This window comes from Canis lupus, chromosome 9 (assembly GCF_048164855.1).
Source record: "Canis lupus baileyi chromosome 9, mCanLup2.hap1, whole genome shotgun sequence".
Lineage (NCBI taxonomy): Eukaryota > Metazoa > Chordata > Mammalia > Carnivora > Canidae > Canis > Canis lupus.
In genome coordinates this window covers 71,832,985-71,854,589 of record NC_132846.1, presented here as the reverse complement: position 1 = coordinate 71,854,589, position 21,605 = coordinate 71,832,985, and the positions used below count along the sequence as shown (strand labels likewise).

The 21,605-nt window shown below is 47.5% G+C and overlaps 1 protein-coding gene across 2 annotated transcripts in view; it reads right to left on the bottom strand.

Moving 5' to 3' along the window:
• The window catches only part of TECPR2 (tectonin beta-propeller repeat containing 2), a 102,916-nt gene that overhangs the window by 38,969 nt on the left and 42,342 nt on the right, over window positions 1-21,605 (bottom strand). For both annotated transcript variants that reach the window (XM_072840012.1, XM_072840014.1), the window contains 10 exons: window positions 21,130-21,442; window positions 19,325-19,457; window positions 15,287-15,601; window positions 13,284-14,281; window positions 11,052-11,235; window positions 8,940-9,113; window positions 6,871-7,051; window positions 5,607-5,748; window positions 2,458-2,698; window positions 1,223-1,312 (listed from right to left, as the gene is read on the bottom strand). In XM_072840012.1, coding sequence (XP_072696113.1) covers window positions 1,223-1,312; window positions 2,458-2,698; window positions 5,607-5,748; window positions 6,871-7,051; window positions 8,940-9,113; window positions 11,052-11,235; window positions 13,284-14,281; window positions 15,287-15,601; window positions 19,325-19,457; window positions 21,130-21,442 — 2,771 coding nt within the window. The remainder of the gene's footprint in view (window positions 1-1,222; window positions 1,313-2,457; window positions 2,699-5,606; window positions 5,749-6,870; window positions 7,052-8,939; window positions 9,114-11,051; window positions 11,236-13,283; window positions 14,282-15,286; window positions 15,602-19,324; window positions 19,458-21,129; window positions 21,443-21,605) is intronic.

The window sequence follows — 21,605 nt, the reverse complement described above, 5'->3', positions numbered from 1 at the left end:
GGGGGGAGGGGTGAGGCTGTCGGGGAGGCCTGGAGAGCTAGAAAACCTTCTCTCCTCACCCTCTCCTCAAAATCCACTCTCTCTTCCTCCCATCATTTTTATGGAGTCCTTTGGTCTTAACAGATTAAGTTTTAAAATGCAGATAAACTCCGGGAAAGTTAATGTCTCCATCATAATATATTATTCACTAAAACTTGTGGCCAGCTAGGTTTTAGAATTCAAAACTGTTTTGGATTTTGAAAACCTAAGGTAAGGGGTATGCCATATATTTAAGTAATAGCCTCAGGGAGCCAGGCAGCAATGAAATGCAGTAACATTCCTGCCACAGAACGTGTGCACACTCATAATCAATGGATAAATAAGTAGCCCCACATTGGTTCAGGCCAGGTTTTGCTGCCAAATGATTTTGTGTCAATCTCAGGATATAACCCACGGTTTTCAAAGCTTACAGATGTCAGAATTATGGGTAGAATGATCAGGCGAGTAAACATCTTCCCGTACTGACAAGTTACGGAAATCCCAAATCTCGGTGGGACTAATGGTTTGAACTAACCAGGTGCTTCCTCTGAACCACAGGCTTCATGGCATCTTCTCATCTGACCCTCAGGGCAAAGCTAGGAGGAGCCTTCGGCCACCCCCCAGAGGGATCACCTGGCTGCCCAGGCTCCCAGCTCACTGGTAGCTGCACTGCCTCTCCGGCTCCAAACCCCATGCTCCAGGAAGGGAGGTGAGCTCTGATTGGAGCCAATGGGAAGTCTGCCCCTATAGACCTGTCCTAACAGGGCACAGCTGTGGGGCTCAGACTGAGCCAGAATCTGTAAACCAGATTCAAAGAGGCTGTTAGGAGGTGATGGAAAACTTCATGAGGGGAAATGGAGAGGCACCCCAAGAACCTTGGTGCCTACTGACTGCAGTGCTATGGCCCCGTGACATGTCACTGGACATCTCCAACTGCCGGCCCTAGTGGGACACTGTATATTCCTCTCCTTCGCAATGACGCCCTGCCTTTATACTCATTCAACACCCACACACCAGAGCCTTCTTTCTTGGTCAGGCCTATCCAGCTTGGAGGCTTTGGCTCAGCCAACAAGGGCTGCCTGCCTGGGAAGCCACTGCATTGTCTCTGAGGTCCACATAGCCACGCCTGGTCCCAACTAGGTCATGGTCAGACCATGGTTTTCACTTTTCAACTGCCAATTATGCATTGTATTTCTCAACTAACCTTCTTTTGTGGGAGCAGTGGAAGCCAGCACAAAGGCCCACTTTGTTGCAGAAGCTGTCCCACGGGGAACAACATTATTCCAGTAAGTGCCTAGAAAGAACCAATAGGAAGTGTGTTAAAGAAAGAAGAGGAGAACACACACACACACACACACTCCAGAGCATTAGTTCTATACTACAACTTGTCTCCAAAACCTCTTAGAGCTCATTCTAGAGTGCCCTTAAATTAGGAGGTCCACGCCAGCCAGTGCTATGAGGCCAGTCCCTTGTTTCTCCTTCCACGCTGATAAGCAGAGCCACAGTCTTGCCCAGGGTGTGGGGCAGGGGCTGGGGGGTTGTGCAGAGGGAGGAGAGCTGGAAAAATTCACAAAGCAAGGCTTCACTCATAAAAACAAAGCCCTCATGGGTACCTGTGGATTTACACCACCAGTTATAGATTCCCAGAGCCTTGCATTCTCCACAGAGCAAGAACTTTTCATCTCGGAAACGGGACTATTGCCTCTTACTGTGCTCTTTACATTTGGGTGGACGTTTTCTTTTTTCTTTTTTTTTTTTTTAAAGAGTTTATTTACTTATACATGAGAGACAGAGAGATAGGCAGAGTAACAGGCAGAGGGAGAAGCAGGCTCCTTGAGGGGAGCCCAATGTGGGCCTCGATCCTGGGACTCTGAGATCATGCCCTGAGCTGAAGGCAGATGCTCAGCCACTGAGCCATCAAGGTGTTCCTGGGTGGACTTTTTCATTTAAATGTGAAATTATTGGGATCCCTGTGTAGTTCAGCTGTTTAGTGCCTGCCTTCGGCCCAGGGCGTGATCCTGGAGTCCCAGGATTGAGTCCCACATCAGGCTCCCTGCATGGAGCCTGCTTCTGCCTCTGCCTGTGTCTCTGCCTCTCTCTCTCTCCGTGTGTCTCTCATGAATAAATAAATAAGATCTTTAAAAAAAAAGTGAAATTATGAACATAAAAATGAGCTCCATCTGCCTTTCCTAGATCATCATGGATTCCCAGTAGAAACTGGTCCCACACCATCCAAACACGGGTACCCAAGTTGTAGGAATGACGGACTGAAAACAAGGAAACTGCTACAAAACAAAAAGAATGCCTCCATTACAAACGCTTCACACACTGGCACCAAATTATCCTCTACAGCTGAGATCTCAAAGCTTTTCTTTCAGTGCTGGCTTTAAACTGAAGCTGCCAATCGAGTCAATGTGAAAAGAAAGGTAGTGCACCCACCGATGAGATTTCCTTTAGCGACATGGAATTCATTCTTGCCGGAGGAGATCCAGACACCACTGTTGTTTACCCCGAGAAGGCTCGGCTGGCACTGAAGCTGCTGAGACCAAAATGCCATGCGCAGCTTATCTGCCACCTTTTCCACGGGCACTTGTGCTGCCGTGGCCACCGAGTGTGTGGCATGGATTATGGTCTGGAATAAGCTGCACTGGTCAAACACCACGTAGTCTGTGATGCTCACCTGGAGGGGGAGACAGAAAGACATCCTTCTCTCAGTGCAGCGGTGCTGCCTTCTGCACGTGCGCTGCCCAGAGCTGAGGTCTGGCCCACATTCGGCAAACACTCAGCACACATGTGCACCTGCGCATGTGTGTAAGGACCAAATAAAGTCTGGCGGGAGACTACTGAACCAGTGACTGCAATTACTTCTGAGGGATTTGGAGAGATGGAAGAAAATGTTCATCTTTTGTTTCATATGCTTTTATATGACACAGATCTGTTACAACAGCATGTACTGTTGTGACCACCCCCTCAGACCCGTGATGCCTTTTATTCTAATCAGCGATAAAGGGTCGTTTTGCTTTTATTTTTTATTTATTTTTTTAAAGATTTATTTCTTTATTCATAGAGACACACACACACACACAGAGGCAGAGACACAGGCAGAGGGAGAAGCAGGCACCTATGCAGAGAGCCTGACATGGGACTTGATCCAGGGTCTCCAGGACCACGCCCTAGGCTGCAGGCGGCACTAAACTGCTGTGCCACCGGGGCTGCCCGGGTCATTTTGCTTTTAAATTTAGGTATCTCCAATGGACAACAGTGTGCAATCCTTAGAATAATAATATGTGTTAAAAAAAGTATTGTAAGCAGGGTGATGGAAGCACTTTCTGATCTGAACCAGGACTGTCAATAATTCCGCCAGAGCAACAACATGAAGCAGGACCATCCTACACATGAGGGGCACACTCTGCTCACACCTGCAAACTGCTTCTCTAACATTCCTGAATTTCTTTCGGGGTAACCCTGAGGAGAACCTCACTCTTATCAAGCAGCTCTAGCTGTTAGAAAGTTCTTTCTGGGCACCCTGAGTGGCTCAGTGGTTTAGCACCGCCTTCGGCCCAGGGTGTGATCCTGGAGTCCTGGGATCGAGTCCCATGTCGGGCTCCCTGCATGGAGCCTGCTTCTTCCTCTGCCTGTGTCTCTGCCTCTCTCTCTCTGTCTCTCATGAATAAATAAATAAAATCTTAAAAAAAAAAAAAAAAAAAAAAGGAGGGCATCCCAGGCGGCTTAGCGGTTTTGTGCTGCCTTCCGCCAGGGAGTGATCCTGGAGACCCGGGATCAAGACCCACATCGGGCTCCCTGCATGGAGCCTGCTTCTCCCTCTGCCTGTGTCTCTGCCTCTCTCTCTCTCTCTCTAATAAATAAATAAAAAATCTTAAAAAATATAAAGAGAGTTCTTTCTAAGATGGTCGAAATCTAATTCCACGTGACTTCCACGTATACTTCTGCCCTGTTGGGTTTGACTATAGAGAATGTGGTGCCCTGAATCCTAGGACAGCCTTGTGTAGGCCGCGTTCCCAGGTCTCACACAATGAGACGCTGAGTGAAAGACACATCATTTATTATAGGGAACTTAATTATAATAAACAAAAACAAATGAAAAGGAAAAGGAAATTATTGTAAAAGCCAGTACTTTGTAAGTGTACAAATATTCCCTTTTCCGTCCATGAAAGGACTCACATTAACTGCAAACCACCGGCCTAACGAAAGTTTAAGTGAAGTGCTTTACCACGTCAGAACCCCATGGCCCCGTGCCCATGTCAGTGAGCACTCCGCCAGTGCACAGGACATGGGGCACGAAGCTCTGGGGCTCACCATGCAGGCTGCTGTGTGCTGGCCCAAGGAGCTCTGCTTCTCCTCGGGAGCATGCCCATGCCAAGGCCACACAGAAAGTCTGTGGCAGCCTACCTTAGCACCCAACACTTGCAGATAAGCAGGATGCAAATTAAAAAAAAGAAAGGTTTAGCAGCCAAACATAAAGCTGACTCTGGTGCTACAGAGAAAGTCTTATGATATTAAAATAATTCTGCTTCCAAATACCTCACAGATGATTCTGTCAAATTAAATTTCTCTAAAGGTAATGTTCTGAATAAGTTGATAAACTGGTAACTAATTTTCTTTAGGTTACTTAAAAATGGAACTTGGTACATATATACACGTGTGTGTGTATGCATGTGTGCAAAACCATATAATATGCTTACCAGCATGGAGAAGGTACTTGTACAACTTTTCAAAGAGTATCAGACGTATCAGAGACCTGTGTACACATATGCTTACTGATCAGAGAGCAAACACAAGCTTCTTTTCCCACACTCTCATCTGATAGACTCAGGGGCGGCTATTGAACGACCTGCCCCCAGCATGGTGAGTCTGTAGCAACAACCTGACCTGAGCCAGTGGAGACAACCAATGAAGAGACGTTGCCTAGGTCCTAGCTGCTGAGGGTCAGAACCACCTCACTGCCACAGCAGGGGTTGGGGGGGACAGCTATGCTGAACAATACCAAAGAGAAGAACAATGCCTTGGAAAACACGTTCTAGGCCACCCCAGACATCTTGAAAAGTAAGCTTGCTTACACCCTTCTATTACACAGACTGCTTCCTTTTCTGGGAGCGTGTGGGAACATTCTCCTTTCTTTGTTGAAATGCCACTTGCTTAGAGGCCTTTGGAACAAGTGGGGAGAGATGATTTTTAATTGTAGGCTGGGTTTCCAAACCTGCTAGCTCGTTGTAGCCCATGTGTTCAGAATTAAACACCATTATTACCTAGGTCTTCAAAAGGATATCACTGGGCTTATTTGGCACGTAAGGATAACTATTTAATACCAAAACAAAAACAGGAATAATAAACAGAACCTGTACATTTAAGCAAAGAGAGTTTTACAAGTTACTTCCTACAACAAAAAGCCCTGGATATTTCTAATGTGCTCAAATACAGCAAAGTCTAACTCATCAAAAAGTGAATGTTCTTTATTTAATCCAACCTCCTCAATCTCTTTAAGGAGAAGAGAAGGGCTATAAAAAGGGGAGCAGAGCTCCCACCTCAGAGAGACCCCCTGGCCAGTGGCCCTGGAACTGAGCACCTACTTGCCACCAATGGTCATCATCTCCCTGGGGCTTCTTGGAAACGATGCCAGTTCTGAACCACAGGTTCCCTCGGATGTCCAGGGCCCACAGAGTCTGCTGGTCCCCGAGAGTTATACAGACGGGTTCCAAAGCTTGCTTTTCACTGGAAACAGGGAAGAGAACAGGGGAGTCAGCGCCCATGCACAAAGCACCTAGCCTGACAAGGAACGCCAGCTTTGGGTGTCCAAAGGTCGCTCCAAGGAAGGACACTTGAGTTTTGAGTTACGTTACTCTGCAGTGTATGTTGTTTAAACGTGTGGCAGCTTCTGAAAGATACTGAAGACCCAGCATGGTAGGGAAAGCTCTTGGGAGAAAATTACCTACAAGCAAAGTATGTGGGCACCTAAGGCACCTCCGCCTCACTGCTCCCTCCTGTACAATCAAAATCAAGCAAATGGAGGCGCCTCTGCCCCACCCGTGGACTGGGCTGTGTTGGGCAGCAGCAGCTGGGCAAATTGTGTTTCCCCTGGGGCAGTGCCCTTCCCCTTCCTGTCCCTCTGGTAAAGTTCTTGCCAGTGTCGAGGCTCAGCTGGGCTGCACTCTCTGGTTTAAGACTGTCTATGCTAACTGGCACCAGACAGTTACGTGGCTCCTGCTCTGGGGGAGGGCAGGGCTGGGGACAGCCACCTTCGCACATCCAGCCCAGCCCTGCTGTGGCTCACAGTAGCTACTTTTGCTCAAGCTGACTGGGTTTCTAGGTTCAAACCAAGAAGATCCTAGCCTAATTTTTCTAATCAGCAAAATGATTTGATGGTAATTCTATAATTGAAATTTTGAGTGATATAAGTAACCAAATAAATTACAACTCAGAGATCAAGTCCCATTGACTAGGATGATAATAAAGAAAGAGATCTGGCCCTAAACCACTGAGATTCTACACAGAAACCACCAGACAGCACTGGGTAGTAGTGAACAGAAACTGCCGTGAGAGGCTCATGAGTGTGTGATACTCCAGGTTACACAAGAGGGCACCAGCATTTCAAAAAGCTGAGCTATGACCCAACATCCAATCTGCCAGTCAGAGGCAGGCACAGGGCGTCTCCATGGTCAGGCTGCTACACTGACTCTGACAATTCCAGAGAACATTATTACCATGGAGAGCTTCAGAGAAGCAGCTTTGCCCAGGAAAGGCTCCCATGGGTGCGTTAAGGGGAGGCAAGCTGACAAAGAACCAAGGGCGGGACAAGCAAGATGATGAAGATGTCTCTGCTCCTCCTGCTGATACCTGACGATGTCACATTTCCACTGCTCCCCTTCAGGGCAGAAGCTGCTCACGCCCTCCCGGTACAGGAGGGCTCTCTGCTCTGTCAGTGCCCACACCACGCTGTTTCTGGCTGTGACCTGGGACAGTGGGTATGGACAGTCGACCTTTACGGCTCTGGCACAGGGGCGATCCACACTGAGACCTGCCAGGGAGACAGACAGGAAGCCCCCAAAGACATATATAATCAGGGTTTCACACCTCATTTGTATTCTGTTGTTTGGTTATTTTTCTGTTTTTGGTATTTTTCCATATTCTTTTGTAATAAGTATTTTGTCTTTTTAAGGTCTAGTCAACAGAAAAGTTAAGTTGTGCTTCAGTATGGCATATCTGAAATGTTTTCATATGTTCTTTGAAAGCTGAGGGAATAACAATTCAGAATCCTCTGGTATCCCAAAGTAGCTTAAGATGTTCTGAAAGAACAAGAAATCCCAGGGCAGAGAGCAGCCAGCCCTGAGCAAAGACAGCCCAGGCGAGAGCAGTACTGTTCAGAGATGCCCTCCATCTCTGTGCCCCTCAGAGGCTCAGGGTGAGCAGAGCTGCCGTAGAAGCTGCGGGAGGGGCAGGGATCTGAGGCCTCCAGGCATCCTCCACAAGCAGCTCCGACAAAGCAGCTGCCCTCTCCCGCTCCTACCTGGTTTTGGGGGTGGTTCCCTAGATGAAAGGCAAGGTTCATCCTACAGTAAGGCTATGGCAGGGCCAGAGCTCAGCGTCCCTGGCTCCTCATCTAGGGCTCTTTCCCCCACCTCCTTGCAGCCTGTCTACAGCTTGAAGGTGCCTGGGGAAGCTGGCGGAATGGCCGTTACCTTAAACCTTACCCTCTGCGGCATTAGCTGCAACTGTAGTTCTCAATGCTCAGATGTGCCCCGTGCCTGCTCACAGAAGTACCCTATGGTACCACATCCTTGGCTGTATTCTTCACCTTCAACCAAGGGGAGTCACCTGTGGGCTTCTCATGCTACAAATTGCCAGGCCAGCCGGGGAGACTAACACAGTAGGTCTTGGAGCTACTGGTTAACAGGGCACCCGCTCCTCAACCCCAGGCCAGAAGCACTCTGCTTCCTCACCAGGAACAAAACTCAAATGCCCCTGGAAACCGGATATGCATCTGCCTTTCCAGAGCTATTCCTACTTGAAGGGAAAGAGCAGAGCAGGCACATGGCCCAGGAGCTGGCGAGGCTGGCCACCAGGGCTCAAGCAGTGGCTTCTAGGAGATGCTGGCCCTCCCACACGTGAGAAAGAGCCAGATGTGCAAAGACGTTCAATCTCAGGGAATCATCCCTGGCTGACAGTTCATAACAGAGATTAAAACATTCTCTCCACATCAGCGATATTAAATGGTTAGAAGATTGATCTTTACGTAAATCCAATATGGCCTCTTAACCAAAAAAGAGCTCCCGCCATACCCTTTCCAGGTGCTGATAAATCACATTGCCTTTGGAAATTCATATCTCATTTTGCTGACAGTACATAAACACTCACTCTCATTAGTTATTTTTATTTTATTTTTTTTGCAGTTTATTTTTAATAAACAAGTCCCACTGAGTCTCCTTCAACAGTGGAAGGTTCCCCTCAGGGCAGTTTATTAGGACGAGTTGAGCTGCTCCTTAGGTCAAATGATTTCTTGTTGTTTCTCCCTGATCCATATGTAAGTAAGTATACAGAAGCAGGACTTTGACCTAGCTGAAAAAAATCCGGTCATAACCTAAAGGAAACATTCTAATGTCATTTCCCTGTTATTCTTATCCCCTAACATCTGACACTGCAGCATAAGTGACAGGCAACGGCTAGCTATAAGGAGAGTGAAAATCTGTTTCTGTAGCTCACCAAATAATCCTATGAAGTCTTGCCCTAAACTTGTTCTGGGCTGAATGTGAGTCAGTAGCAGGAACTGCTTATATATTCCAATGACAAATACTTTCTTTCTGGAAGTGTTTAATTTAAATTTATTTCCAGCCCCTCAGTCACTGTGATGGCTCTAAGCAGGTCACTAACAAAGTGATTATCCCCAGGCCAACGAGTGCTAGAGTTACCTGTCTGCAGGTATAGATCTCCGTTTGTCCTGATGATCCATGCCGTGTCGTCGCTCAGGGCCACAAACACCGCCTGGGGCAGGGCTTCATACCAGTGCCGCTTCCCCTTGATGGTCACTTTTCCACAAGCAAAAGCTCGGTTAGATTTCTGTTCAATCTTCCACAGAAGGGCTCCTGTAGAAGTAAAACTTCTCTTCACTCTCCCAACAAATACTGAGAATTACTTACACAAAAGCCTTCATTCTGGCTTTCTACCCCAAGTGAGGAAAGAGCCTACAGCGCCAAAAAGCCTTATGCCCCTGGCTACCATCCACCAGCTGTGTGGCTTTGGGTGTCAAATCACCTACTGCATTCATGCCTTACTTCCTCATTTGTATCTTACAGGGCCACTAGGAAGACTGGAGGTGAGTACAGATTACTGACACGGTACACGGAGCCTTACAGGGACAATGGCAGTGCCGATGCATTACATTGAGAGACACACAACTGGTGCCTAAAAAGAGCTAAAAAGTCCTATAGGGATTCAGGGGGGTCACTTCTGGACCAAGTGAGGGATAAGATGCGTGGAAAGGAGGCATTTGATCTGGGCTGTCCTTCTTTACTCAGAAAGGGATTCTGATAAACAGAGATGAAGAAGGGGAGGGAAGGAAGGTGTCCTATGTAGATGAAGGGTGTGACACAGGCCAGGCGGCCACATGTAAGAAACCACTAGTGAATCACCAAGAATGCAGCCAGGCTGGACTAGAGGGTCTGACATGAAGAGCTGGGGTAAGAGGAGAAAAGCAAGACCAATGGTGAAGGCTGAAGCACACCCTGAATGCCATGGGGGCTCTGGTGCCCTCTCATGATGTGGGCACTGCAGGACAACTCAGCCAGGTACACTGATCTGATAGAGACAAGGGTCTCTCTCTTGATTCTGACTAGATCAACAAGGGTTGGAAAGTTTTGGAAACACAAAGTAATCAATAGAATCAGGACAGGACCAAAGTTTCTAAATGGCTGGGGAGATGAACCCAGAAGTAAATGACAGAGAAAGAATTAAAACACACAATTATATAACGCCAGCTAACGAAGCAGACTATGATCGCAGCCACTCTCTATAGAAAAATATTTTCAAACCAGCAAGGAGATAAAACAACCTTGAACAAACTAGTATTTTAAATAGTGACAAAGACCAGGAAGAGTTCAAGGAAATCCATCTGAAACAGTAAAATTACAGGGGATGAGTCTAAGTCCACAGAGTATGTTTTGCCTGACTTCTACTCCAGTGTCCTAACAATCAGACAGTTACCATGAGGCAAATATACATAAATACTTCTAGTCTACCTACCCACCCCTCAATGGGTGAACTAGCCAAATTATTCTGGACAGGGACTGGAGGTACAGGCTGAAAGTCTAGTAGAACCTGGTTCAGGAAATGTCTGTTCCAGCTCACTAAAAATGATTAGCTTGACCATGGCTTGCAAGAATGAATGCATTTTTCTTTTATACTCAGTAAATTATTCAGCCAAAGCATACATATTGCTCATTAAAGAATAATCTCTAGAAAGGAAACCAAATAATCTGAACATATCCAACGTATCCATAGGTCCATCTTCATTAGTTCAGTTGCTTTAAAGCAATTCTAAGAAACAGGAACATAGGGGTGCCTGGGTGGCTCAGTCTGTTAAGTGTCCAACTTTTGATTTTGGCTCGTGGTTTTAAGATTGAGCCCTGTGTCAGGCTACACTCTGGGCCTGGAGCCTGCTGAAGATTCTCTCTTCCCCCCACCCCCCCGTAAAAAAAAAGAAATAGGAACACATTTTTATAAGAGACTAATATGTTAATATAGCTTTTACAAAAAAACCCTCAAAATTCAAGCTATTTGCATAGGTTATAAAAACATGTTTGTGTTACCATTGCACTAAATAAGAAAACAAAGATTGAAACTAAACATTCACTTATTGGACATTTGTTAACTGATGTCAAATGAAGCAACCCTATTATTTGGAGAAAACCCCCCAAACGTGCAGGGATAGGCCCACATGGCGCATGGATGGAGCTTTGGCAGGGCCTGCTGTGTGCCAGGCCAGCTACGCTCGCTCGCAGGAGCAGGGAGCTGGGGAGGCCAACCTGAGGGTGAGACCGCCACCTGCTGGACGGCGTCCTCAAACTTCTGCCAGCGTAGCCCAGCGCCTGGCAGCGCGCTGCAGAACAGGCCGCCTTTGTAGTCCAGGCACCAAATGTACTTCTCGGAGACAGCCAAGCTGAGTATGCCGTAGCCGGGACCAGAGTATCCCATCCAGCTTTCTGCAAACTAACAAGGACAGAGCCTGGTGAGTCCTGTAGCAGAGCACACAGCTGCACTGTCGTTCTGTCATCCACGAGGAAAATATGCAGGATAGAATTCACGTCACAGAGCTGACGATCTCTGAGAAACCACGCAGGGACCTGCTACCTTTGGACCATGCTCTAAGGGAAGCGTTCTGAAATGGGAGCTGTTGTGCCCCGCTAGGACCCCAGAGGATGCCCAGGCAACGCTCTGTCATGTCAAAACACCCTTCCTGATGCAATGCTTATGTTAAAATGACCTAGCTTTACACATGCGTACTGCACTTTACACAGCGTGCATGCGGATCAGTGATTTGTGCATCAGATCCTTACAGAATCAGTAGGAGAAGTGGCACTACCGCCATCTCTGCGTCTTCACCCTCTGAGGGAAGTTCCCAGTCATTGCACACAGGGCACATCATGAAGCCGATGGAAATCTGTCCAAGATACTCAGCCTGGCTGAACCTTATAAACTGATGCTTTGTTGCACCGATTCTTTAAAAAAATCAAATCTGAATGAAGTTGATGTAGTTTAAGAGTTTTCTGAAACCGCAGAAGAAATCAATGTACTTGTACAATCACCCAAAGTTCGCTGCTTCACAGGGAATGGTGCCCTCCCCGTCTCATTACAGCCCTGTTCCCCATGATGAGTCTTCCCCCCCACCCCTTCTCATCTTCCCCTCCCTCCTCCTTCCCTCCACCCCTCCACAAATGCCACAAAATCTCTTGGCTTTCCAGCCACTGGAAGGGGAGGAGGGAGGAACCATGAGGAAGGGAGAAGTCCAAGGGCCAGGCTCAATCTCACTGGGGGTGGGGGGTTTCTAAAGTTCTGGCCTAGAATTCCAATAGCCTGCCCCCACAACACATCAACGCATGTCTGCCTGTCTAGTGCCATCCCTGGGCAGGCGCCCTCTCTGGGCTTCCCAAGCCCTGGATTTTGCTCACCACCATCAGCAGTCTTGCTCAACTGAGACAACTGGCACACATGCCTGACTCCTCCTTGAGACTCTGAGATCCTGACTGGCTATCCAGGCCCTGCAGCGCCCAGCACCAAACACAGAGCCTGGCAGCCAAAGGCACTCAAGAAAGGACGAGCACAGGCAGGACTGAGTAGAAAATCTAACCTTTGGCATTTGTCTCAAAACAAGTAAGCAGTACCTTTCACTGTCAAGGCACGACAGCAAAGAGGCTGAGAGAGGGCCCTGGGGCCAGCTGTGCCCTTCATCTGCTATGTGAATTGTGCAAGCCATTTAACCACGTCTCGGTTTCCTCCTCTGTAAAACGGGGACCACAGCAGTACCCACTTCATGGTTTAGTTTTTAGAAAAGCTAATGAGTTGAACTTGCAAAGTGCTTAGCATGGTGCCTGGCACATGGCAAAAGCTGCCCAAATGATATGCGTCATTAGCACCGAGAGAATTCAGCAATACATTTTGGAGAAATACATGTAGGTTTACACTCATAATCCATACCTTACAATGACTTAGAAAAAGTTATAATTTGGTTTGAAACCAAATACACTGAATAATAACCTGCTAAGAAATGTAAACACTGGGCAGCCCCGGTGGCTCAGCGGTTTAGCGCTGCCGTCAGCCTGGAGTGTGATCCTGGAGACCCGGGATCGAGTCCCATGTCCGGCTCCCTACAGGGAGCCTGCTTCTCCCTCTGCCTGTGTCTCTGCCTCTTTCTCTGTGTCTCTTATGAATAAATAAATAAAATCTTAAAAAAAAAATTTAGGGGATCCCTGGGTGGCGCAGCGGTTTGGCGCCTGCCTTTGGCCCAGGGTGCGATCCTGGAGACCTGGGATCGAATCCCACGTCGGGCTCCCGGTGCATGGGGCCTGCTTCTCCCTCTGCCTATGTCTCTGCCTCTCTTTCTCTCTCTGTGACTATCATTAATAAATAAAAATTTAAAAAAATTTTAAAAAATTTAAACATTTAAAAAATCTTTTAATGTAAAATGACCAAGAATAACCATCCTTAATGGCATGGGTTGGGGGAACCCTCAGGAAACTGGACGCCCCAAACCTACCTACCTGATCTGATTTTAGCAGCCCAGTGTCATCTGTGCCAGGCTGGCTCAGGTCCTGCAGGGAGCGACTACCACCAAGCTCCGTCACACTTGTCTCCGAGGAAGAGGAAGGCAATCCGTGAGCATAGATGTCCTCCTCGTCACTGGATGTCAACATCTGGTCCCGTGAAGGCTGCTCATGCCGAGGCTCACGGGTGCAAACCGCTAAGGCAGAGACTGGGGGTGTCAGCCGTCCTCCCACAGTCCCCAAGTCACATTCCGGAGCAATCACTTCCTTTAGGCCTGTGTCACTGTCGGTGACAGCATGCCAGGGAGTTGAGCCAAGGTGGCCAGGGCCCCCCATGTGCATGAGGAAGCCCTGCTCCTTGCTGGGCTCCTCGGCACTGCCTTCGTCAGCGCTGGTTGCCAGCAGCCGTTGCTCGGCATGGGAGGCCCAGCTGAGGCTGGAAGGCACTGGGGGTGAGTTCAGGAAGGGGGCTTCGGAGAAAGTGCTTTGGGAGTCATCAGGTTCCATGTCCCCCACTTCCCGGGCCTCAGCAGAGCTGTCCTGTTCTTGACAGGGTGACTGTCCGCTACTTGGTCCGTCATCTGTGGGACAAGACTCCTCTCTGAGTTCTGTAACATCACTGCCTTCCATGGCTTCCCGTAGCTCCAAGAGCGAAGTCCACACTCCGCTATGTGGCCCTATCTCGCCTGCACGGTTACACGGTAGGATTCCCGGTCTATCTCCATTCCCTTCGTTCAGTACATCAGGGGCCAGTGCAGGTACCTCCAGGACACTGAATGCTTCGGGGTCAAGATTTTCCTGCAGGACACCATTCACCTCCCCACTGAGGTTACTGTCCTGGTCAGGAGACTCTGTGCTCGACCGATCCACGATGCTGCCCAAACTTGATGTCATAGACAGCAGGTCTGTGTTCAAGGACTGGGGACTGTCACCTGGGAACTCATAGCAGGGGGTCGATTCAAGGGAACTGTGGCAGGTGTTCCTGCTTCCACCTTCTAATTTAAAATAAGAATGTTTAAAATGAGGTGTGACTCTACATAAATAGTAAGACTAAAAATTTTGGCTCAAGAGAAAACATATTTTAAATGAAGGATATTTAAGTGGTGAAGAATAAATCTCTCAAGTACGAATTATCCCAATGCAAAGGTGTTTTAAATGGACACAAACATCATGATGAGACACACTGATGGGCTCTGAGGCCTCACTCAAGAAATGTTAATGGAAGAAAACAAAGGAATGGATGGACTGCAGACTTTAAAATTATTATAATGCTTAGCAATCTGATAAGTATGTGTAGCTAGAGAGGTCTATCAGGAACCAAGGAGTCAAAAGTTAAACCATTTCTGTTAAATCCCACGTTCAGTAACCTATCCGACACTAAATGTAAAATGGATCCATCTAGGCACCAGCATGAGTTTTTAATTTCCACGACTTTCCATTCAGGCTCAGAGTCTCTGGCCTCATACGTGGTTATACAGGAATAAATCCAAAATGTTATTTAAATATTGAGAAGTATAAAACCCAGACCCATGAAGCAGAGTGGTAAGCACACAGGTTATATTATTTAAACCTCACAAAAGTACTTAGTTGTGCGCTGTACTCTTTTTCAATGTAAGAAATATTTCATAGTAAAACTCCTTTGAGGAAGGACACCTGGGAGGCTCAGCAGTTGAGCATCTGCCTTTGGTTCAGGGTGTGATCCCAGAGTGCCAGGATAGAGTCCCAGGATAGAGTCCCACATCAGGCTCCCCGCAGGGAGCCTGCCTCTCCCTCTGCCTGTGTCTCTGCCTCACTGTGTCTCTCGTGAATAAATAAATAAAATCTTTAAAAAACAAAACAAAAAAGTCCTTTGAGGAAAGAAGACACTTGTTTTCTGAAGGCCTTCTCTGCTTCTCACTGAACAGGCAAGTGCTCATGCAGTGAAAGCCGCCCTCCCAAAGAGTATGCAAGACCACCCCTAAGGAAGCAGGAGTCAGGGTGTGCCATGCTACAGACAGTACCTGTCTTCTTCTTCCTCCTCTTTTTCACTTTCAGAGGCTTCACAACAAGCTCCTGGTCAAAGTCTTCTGAGCTAATCACACTGAATCTCTGTGAGGTGGACTGGCCGCCCCTCCCCAGCTCTAGAGCTGCCTGAAGCCCAGAGCCGCTGTCGGTGGAGTTGAGGGAGCTGCTCCTGCTCCTCGGCTCGCTGGCCACGGAACTGGCCACAGAGGAGCCCCTGAGCCTTGTCTCAGACCCTGGAGCTCCCGATGGCTTCTCTGCACGCTGTCCAAGGGCCTGCTCTGTGCATCCTGGCGTCTCCAGACCATCTCGCGCTGAGAAAGAAGGGTGGAGTTTTACTGCTGCTTATCCGGGAAAGTCGACATGCCCTTACTCAGGTTTGCTAACCGTAAACACCAGCCTGCTAAATTTGGAGACTGGCGAAACTAAAAGAATCACACAAAACACTCCAATGGATGGTTCTTTGATCCAGGAAGCTCACACACCAAAATCAGGAAAATGATTGGCCATGGCTATTTTCTGTAAATGGCTTGGTAGGAAGGGGAGTACTAAGTATACAGCATTTCTCACATCAATTCACAAAGAATTCCTAAAGAAGAGAAAGTACCTGTTTCTAAGAAAAGGGCTTAGTGACATCCCCTACTTAGACCATGCCTTAAATATAACAGTCCTCAAAAGGCACTTGAAAAATATATGTGTGCCTGTATTTCTTGAAGTTTAAGGAGAGAAAGGGAATGTTCCACTAGAACAAACCCAGGACAGAGAAGCACATTAATGAAGTTAGTGTCCAGTGCGATCAGAGAGCAGTGGGACGATCTGGCAGTGGAGGGTGAAGTCACCATGCTCGGTGCCCCAGGACTGAGAGCCAGCAAGTTTCTCACTTTCATGGACTTGTCCTTCTCCACACACCACCACAAGGTCACATGGCCAGATCGGTTCCAGTCATCCAGCCCTCTACACAGGCCTGTGGACCACTCTGATCCACTCAGCCATCCTCCTGTTGCCGAGGATCCACCAGGAGCAGACTCCAGGCTGTGGTGCGCACAGCTGGGGACCTATGGGCAGGATTCTGCTCTGAGTGAAGCCTGGCCATGGAAGCGCCTTGTCAAAGATCACACGAGTTGATGGGAGGTCTTGGTCTAGAGCTGTCCTGTCCAATACAGCAGCCACTGTCCCACATAGCTATTTAAATTCAAAATCAAACACAATCTTGGGATCCCTGGGTGGCACAACGGTTTGGCGCCTGCCTTTGGTCCAGGGCGCGATCCTGGAGACCCGGGATCGAATCCCACATCGGGCTCCCGGTGCATGGAGCCTGCTTCTCCCTCTGTCTGTGTCTCTGCCTCTCTCTCTCTCTCTCTCTGTGTGTGTGACTATCATAAATAAATAAAAATTAAAAAACAAAACAAAACAAAAAAAAAACCAAACACAATCTAAAATTCAGCTGCACTCCCCACATTTTAAGTGCTCCGCAGCCACAGGTGGGCGGTGGCCAGCTACTGGGCAGTGCAGATACAGGCCGTTTCACCCCTGCAGAGAAGTCCCACCGGACGGCAGCAGTCTAGAGCTTACGTCTCCCCTGTAAGCCACACTGCCCCTAACCACGCTGTGCAGGTGCCAGCTCATAAAACTCAGGAGTCAGAGCTTATTCACTTTCCACAAAAATTATACACTGGAATGACAGTTATCCTGACTTACCCTCTGACTTTAGAAGTCATTCACTCCCTGACCCACCCCCTCCCTGCCATCTCATAACAGACTAAATTTGGGGCCAAGGTAGCCCTTATGACATTTTCACCTTTTCAAGTCCTAAATACCTGGCTAATGAGAGACTACTTGGGATACTTTCCTACCAGTTACACTTATATTCTAACATTACACAAAGACAAAAGGCTTCAGTAATGCTTCGTGGGCCCAGGAGTCTGCAGCCTGGAGCTCCTCTTCCTCACCTTGCTCTCTGCTCTGGAAGGCCTTGGGTCCAGGACCTCTACTCCCTTTCCTGCAGTGACTCAGACACCAGCTAGTGCTGGTGAGAACAGAAGAAACAGCAGAGATGCCCCCAGGGCCAAGACAACCCAAGCCCATGGTGACAGCAAACAGTCCACACTTCTGACCAATGTAGCAGGGCAGGAGCAACATTGGCTGAAGCAGAAATCAGAAGACAGGGCTGGTTGATTTGGGACTTGTCACTTACCCCTCATCCTTGATTTTCTAATCTGTGAAATAGGGACACCATAGATTAATAAATACTCAGGGTTTTTTTTTTTAAGATTTTATTTATTTATTTGAGAGCAAGAGATCACAAGCAGGGGAAATGGCAGAAGGAGAAGTAGGGTCCCCACAGAGCAGGGAGCTGATATGGGGCTTGATCCCAAGACCCTGGAACCATGACCTGAGCTAATGGCAGATGCTTAAACTGACTGAGGCACCCAGGCACCTGTCACTCAGGGGTTCTATGTGTCATGTGCTATGCAGGGCCACGACACTGAGTTATGAGATCCTTGCAACCAAGAAGTTTACTGTGTGAGGTAAGGTACATGGTAAGTAAATGGCTCCACAGTTACAATGGGGTAGGAGGAGAGGCCCCTGGGAAATCAAGTGAAGACAGGGAGACAGGTTGGCCTGACTAAAGCACTCAGGAAAAGTATCAGAGATACAGAAATACCTGAATTGGGTCCTAAATAATGAGCAGGGAGAGAATAGAGGGCAGCATCCCGACAAAGGCAAGCCACATTTGGGAGCACCACAAACCTAGCGCTCAGACCTACCTATGGCACTGGGGTGACAGGTGGTGGCAGGAGCCTGGAGAGAGCTGGCAGCAGCAGGAGGGGGGCCCTGCATGCCACCCCAGACGTGGTGGCAAGAGGAGTGCAGTGAGCAGGGAGGGGACAAGGCCTGGGGAAAGGCAGTGGCGGGGCTACCTGTCTCATGTTTCCCACAGGCTTGTCATCAGCATCAAACAAGATGCCTGTGAAACTGCTCTGTGAACTCCAGAGGCCACACAAGTGAGGGGGCTCTGGGGCCACACAGATGTCCCTGGTGTGCCGCTTGCAGCTCCCAGCGGTAATGTCTTTGTACCTCACATCTTCTAAAGCCCCAGTCTCATCTATAGAACAAGCACCTTCCATTTAGGATTTTATAAGGTCGGGCTTAGTAGTCTATGGAATATAGAACAAAGTGAGTGACAGAGAGGAGAAGAGGGACAGGAAAGGGGAGAAGCAGGGGCCTACATGGCTGTTGTCATCATCAGGAACAAGTTCATGATGAGCCTCAAGTATACAAAGGACCGTGGATGTGTGCACAAGAACATATATTAAAAGTCTCTGCTCACTAGAATCTGGACTTGTATGAATTATTTTTTAAAAGTCGAAAGCACTGAGAATAATCAATGCTATAGGAAGAACTGTGTTAAAGGTAAAATATAGGTCCCAGATAATAGATTTTAATGTTCTAAAAGCTTGGCAAATCTCTATCTTTTGAAGTATTAATCCCACATGTGGTCTCAGAGTACCAGAGATCAGTTATGTGGGTGCTGGGTTCTTCTCCCTACTTGTCCAGCCGCCCCATCTTCCAGACCCATGGAACCACTCTACCAAATGTGAGGCTGTCTTACGTGAGCCTTAAAGTCGGTCAGCTTCAAGAAAAGTATTGTAAATGATATTTTAAGAATTACAGTGGAGGGGTGCCTGGGTGGCCCAGTCAGTTAAGCATCCGACTCCTGGTTTCAGCTCCATGATCTCAGGGTTGTGGGATTGAGCCCTGCATCAGGTTCTATGCTGGGCATGGAGCCTGCTTAAGATTCTCTCTCTCTCTCCCTCTGCCCCTCCCACTACTCACACACGTGCTCTTTCTAAAACAAAAAATAGTAACAAACAAAAAATCTTAAAAAAAATAAATAAAACAAAACATAGGAAAACTCTCCAAATACTTCCTTGTTTAGATAATGCACCAGTTATTTAACTAGCAAAGTAATGGTAAAGTTTATAAATTATAAAGTACAATTACATATATAAGTATATCTTATCACAAATGCAAACCTATTGATGGTAGTCCTTCGGGTCTGCTTGAAATTCTTATAATGTTCCGATCTCCCTTTAAGAAAAATATTTCATTTTCTGTGCAGGAAACAGACACGATATCACCTGATCCTTCCAAACCAGCAATTGTGGCCTGCCCAAAACAAGAAAAAAAGAAAAAGAAAAATCACACAAACAGGCAATAGTAAGAGTTGAAAGCATACAAACATGTGCAGGAATCCAAACGAGTCAAATAACAACTATGCTTTGTTATGCCCACTTTCTGAAACTTCTTAAGAGTCATGAACACAGGGGCACTGGGTAGCTCAGTGGCTGAATGTCTGCTTTCAGCTCAGGTCATGATCCCAGGGTACTGGGATCTAGTCCCACATTGGGCTCTCCAAAGGGAGCCTGCTTAGAGAAGCAGGCTATGTCTGCTATGTCTTAGAGAAGTCTGCCTGTGTCTTTGCCTCTCTGTGTGTCTCTCATGAATAAAGTCTTTAAAAAAATAAACTCATCAACACAAAGGCAGGGGGTTTCTGATAGGTACATGAGCTGGAGCCATAAAATTTACCAGTAGATTCATGAAACTGAGCAGGTGAGCAGCTCACCGCACCTCTCAGTTGCTGGGAACCAGGTCCCACCTGGTGCCCCTCCAACCCCCAGGATATGGAGCTCATTCTCCTCAGCAGGACCTGCCCATCAGCTTCACACAACTGTCTTGCTCTGTGCTTCAGGTGCCCTGAGCGCAGCAGCCTTGGTCCTCTGTGATGCCATGGCTCTGCTCCAATTCCTTTCCCGACTCAGTCACTGGAAGAGTTCCAACTCGATTCAGGTACCATCCTCCTCAGGAAATGGTCCCTAGAGAGCTCAGCCTCAGTGGCACTTGCCCAGGACTCGTCGCAGCTCACAGCGCTTTGTACAAATGCCCACAGGGAATGCTGCACCTGGGCTGGAGTGATGTGCTGACTGGTCTGGACCCCTATGTGCGCACTCCTGTGGGAGAGATGAGTGTGCACTGCCATTCATGGCTCTGAATGAATGAATGGACGGAGGAGGGGTCCCTTAACGTCGCCTGAAAACAAGACATCTAGAGCCTGAATGATTTTTATATATTCTCTTTTCAGCCAACTGTGCAAACAAGAGACAGTTCACTGTAGAGAGAAAAAGGGTCTAAATTTTGTTAATTTTTAAATAATCCTGATGAACAGCTAGAAACATGACATTGGTTTGAAAGCTGCCAATCATGTTGCCATGCCCACCCTGAAGGAAGCCACAACCTCTGCACATGGACAGCTCCTTTGTCTCATGAAATAAATTATACCTGTTGGAGAAAGCACTGGTGGTAAGGGCTCAGAAGAAAGGGACTAATGTACAAGCACCAAACATCTCAACTCTACTACCTAGTAAGTGCGTATCAAATTCAAAGAGTACCCAGAGAAAGAAGAAAATTTAAGCTGTCTATAAGTGGAGAAGAATACAAAAATGCCTTTCAAAGTGCTCCTTTAGAAGAGAAACCAGCTCAGGGCTAAAAGGCAGCTTGGTGGCTAGCTCACCCTGCACACCCTGCCCTCAAGCTCCAGGTGAGGAAGCTGTGCCAGGCAGACAAGACTCCTGCTTAGTGTCAGAACAGCAAGAAGGATCTACCAAAACCAAACATTTCTTCAAATCTATAAAATAATCAGACCCTCACTTGATTTCCCTGACTGGCCCAAAGGAAAAAGTAAAGCATTAGAATCAATACTGTTTCCTCTGGTGTTCTGAGAGACAATCTGTAGATAAACACTGTAAAGACACCAAAGATGTGGAGTGATTACATCACTTACCTGGTTGATGGTGTCTAGAAGGTAAATACTATATTCATTCCAACTCAACACCCAGCCTTCTTGAAAGAAACATGAAACAAGCCCCAGGTGTTTCTCAGGTAAGCTGCAACTTCCCCTGTTGGAGGATTCCAGACGTGGGTACAGTTCAAAAGGCTTGACTCCTCCAGCAAAAACATCTTTTAAGATAAACGTGGCTTGAACAGTCCCATGGATGTCTGCCTTCCACAGTCGGAGCCCAGGCCGTGATGCATACAAGGTTAGATCACTCTGCTTACAAAGTCCTGGTATAAAACAAGCTCCAAATTTCCCAGTGCTGGAAGGAAGGAAGGAAGGAAGGAAGGAAGGAAGGAAGGAAGGAAGGAAGGAAGGAAGGAAGGAAGGAAGGAAGGAAGGAAGGAGAAGGAAGGCAAGGAAGGAAAAAAATATGAGCTGATTTAAAGTGACAGTTGTCAACCCTTAATATCAACTATAACAAG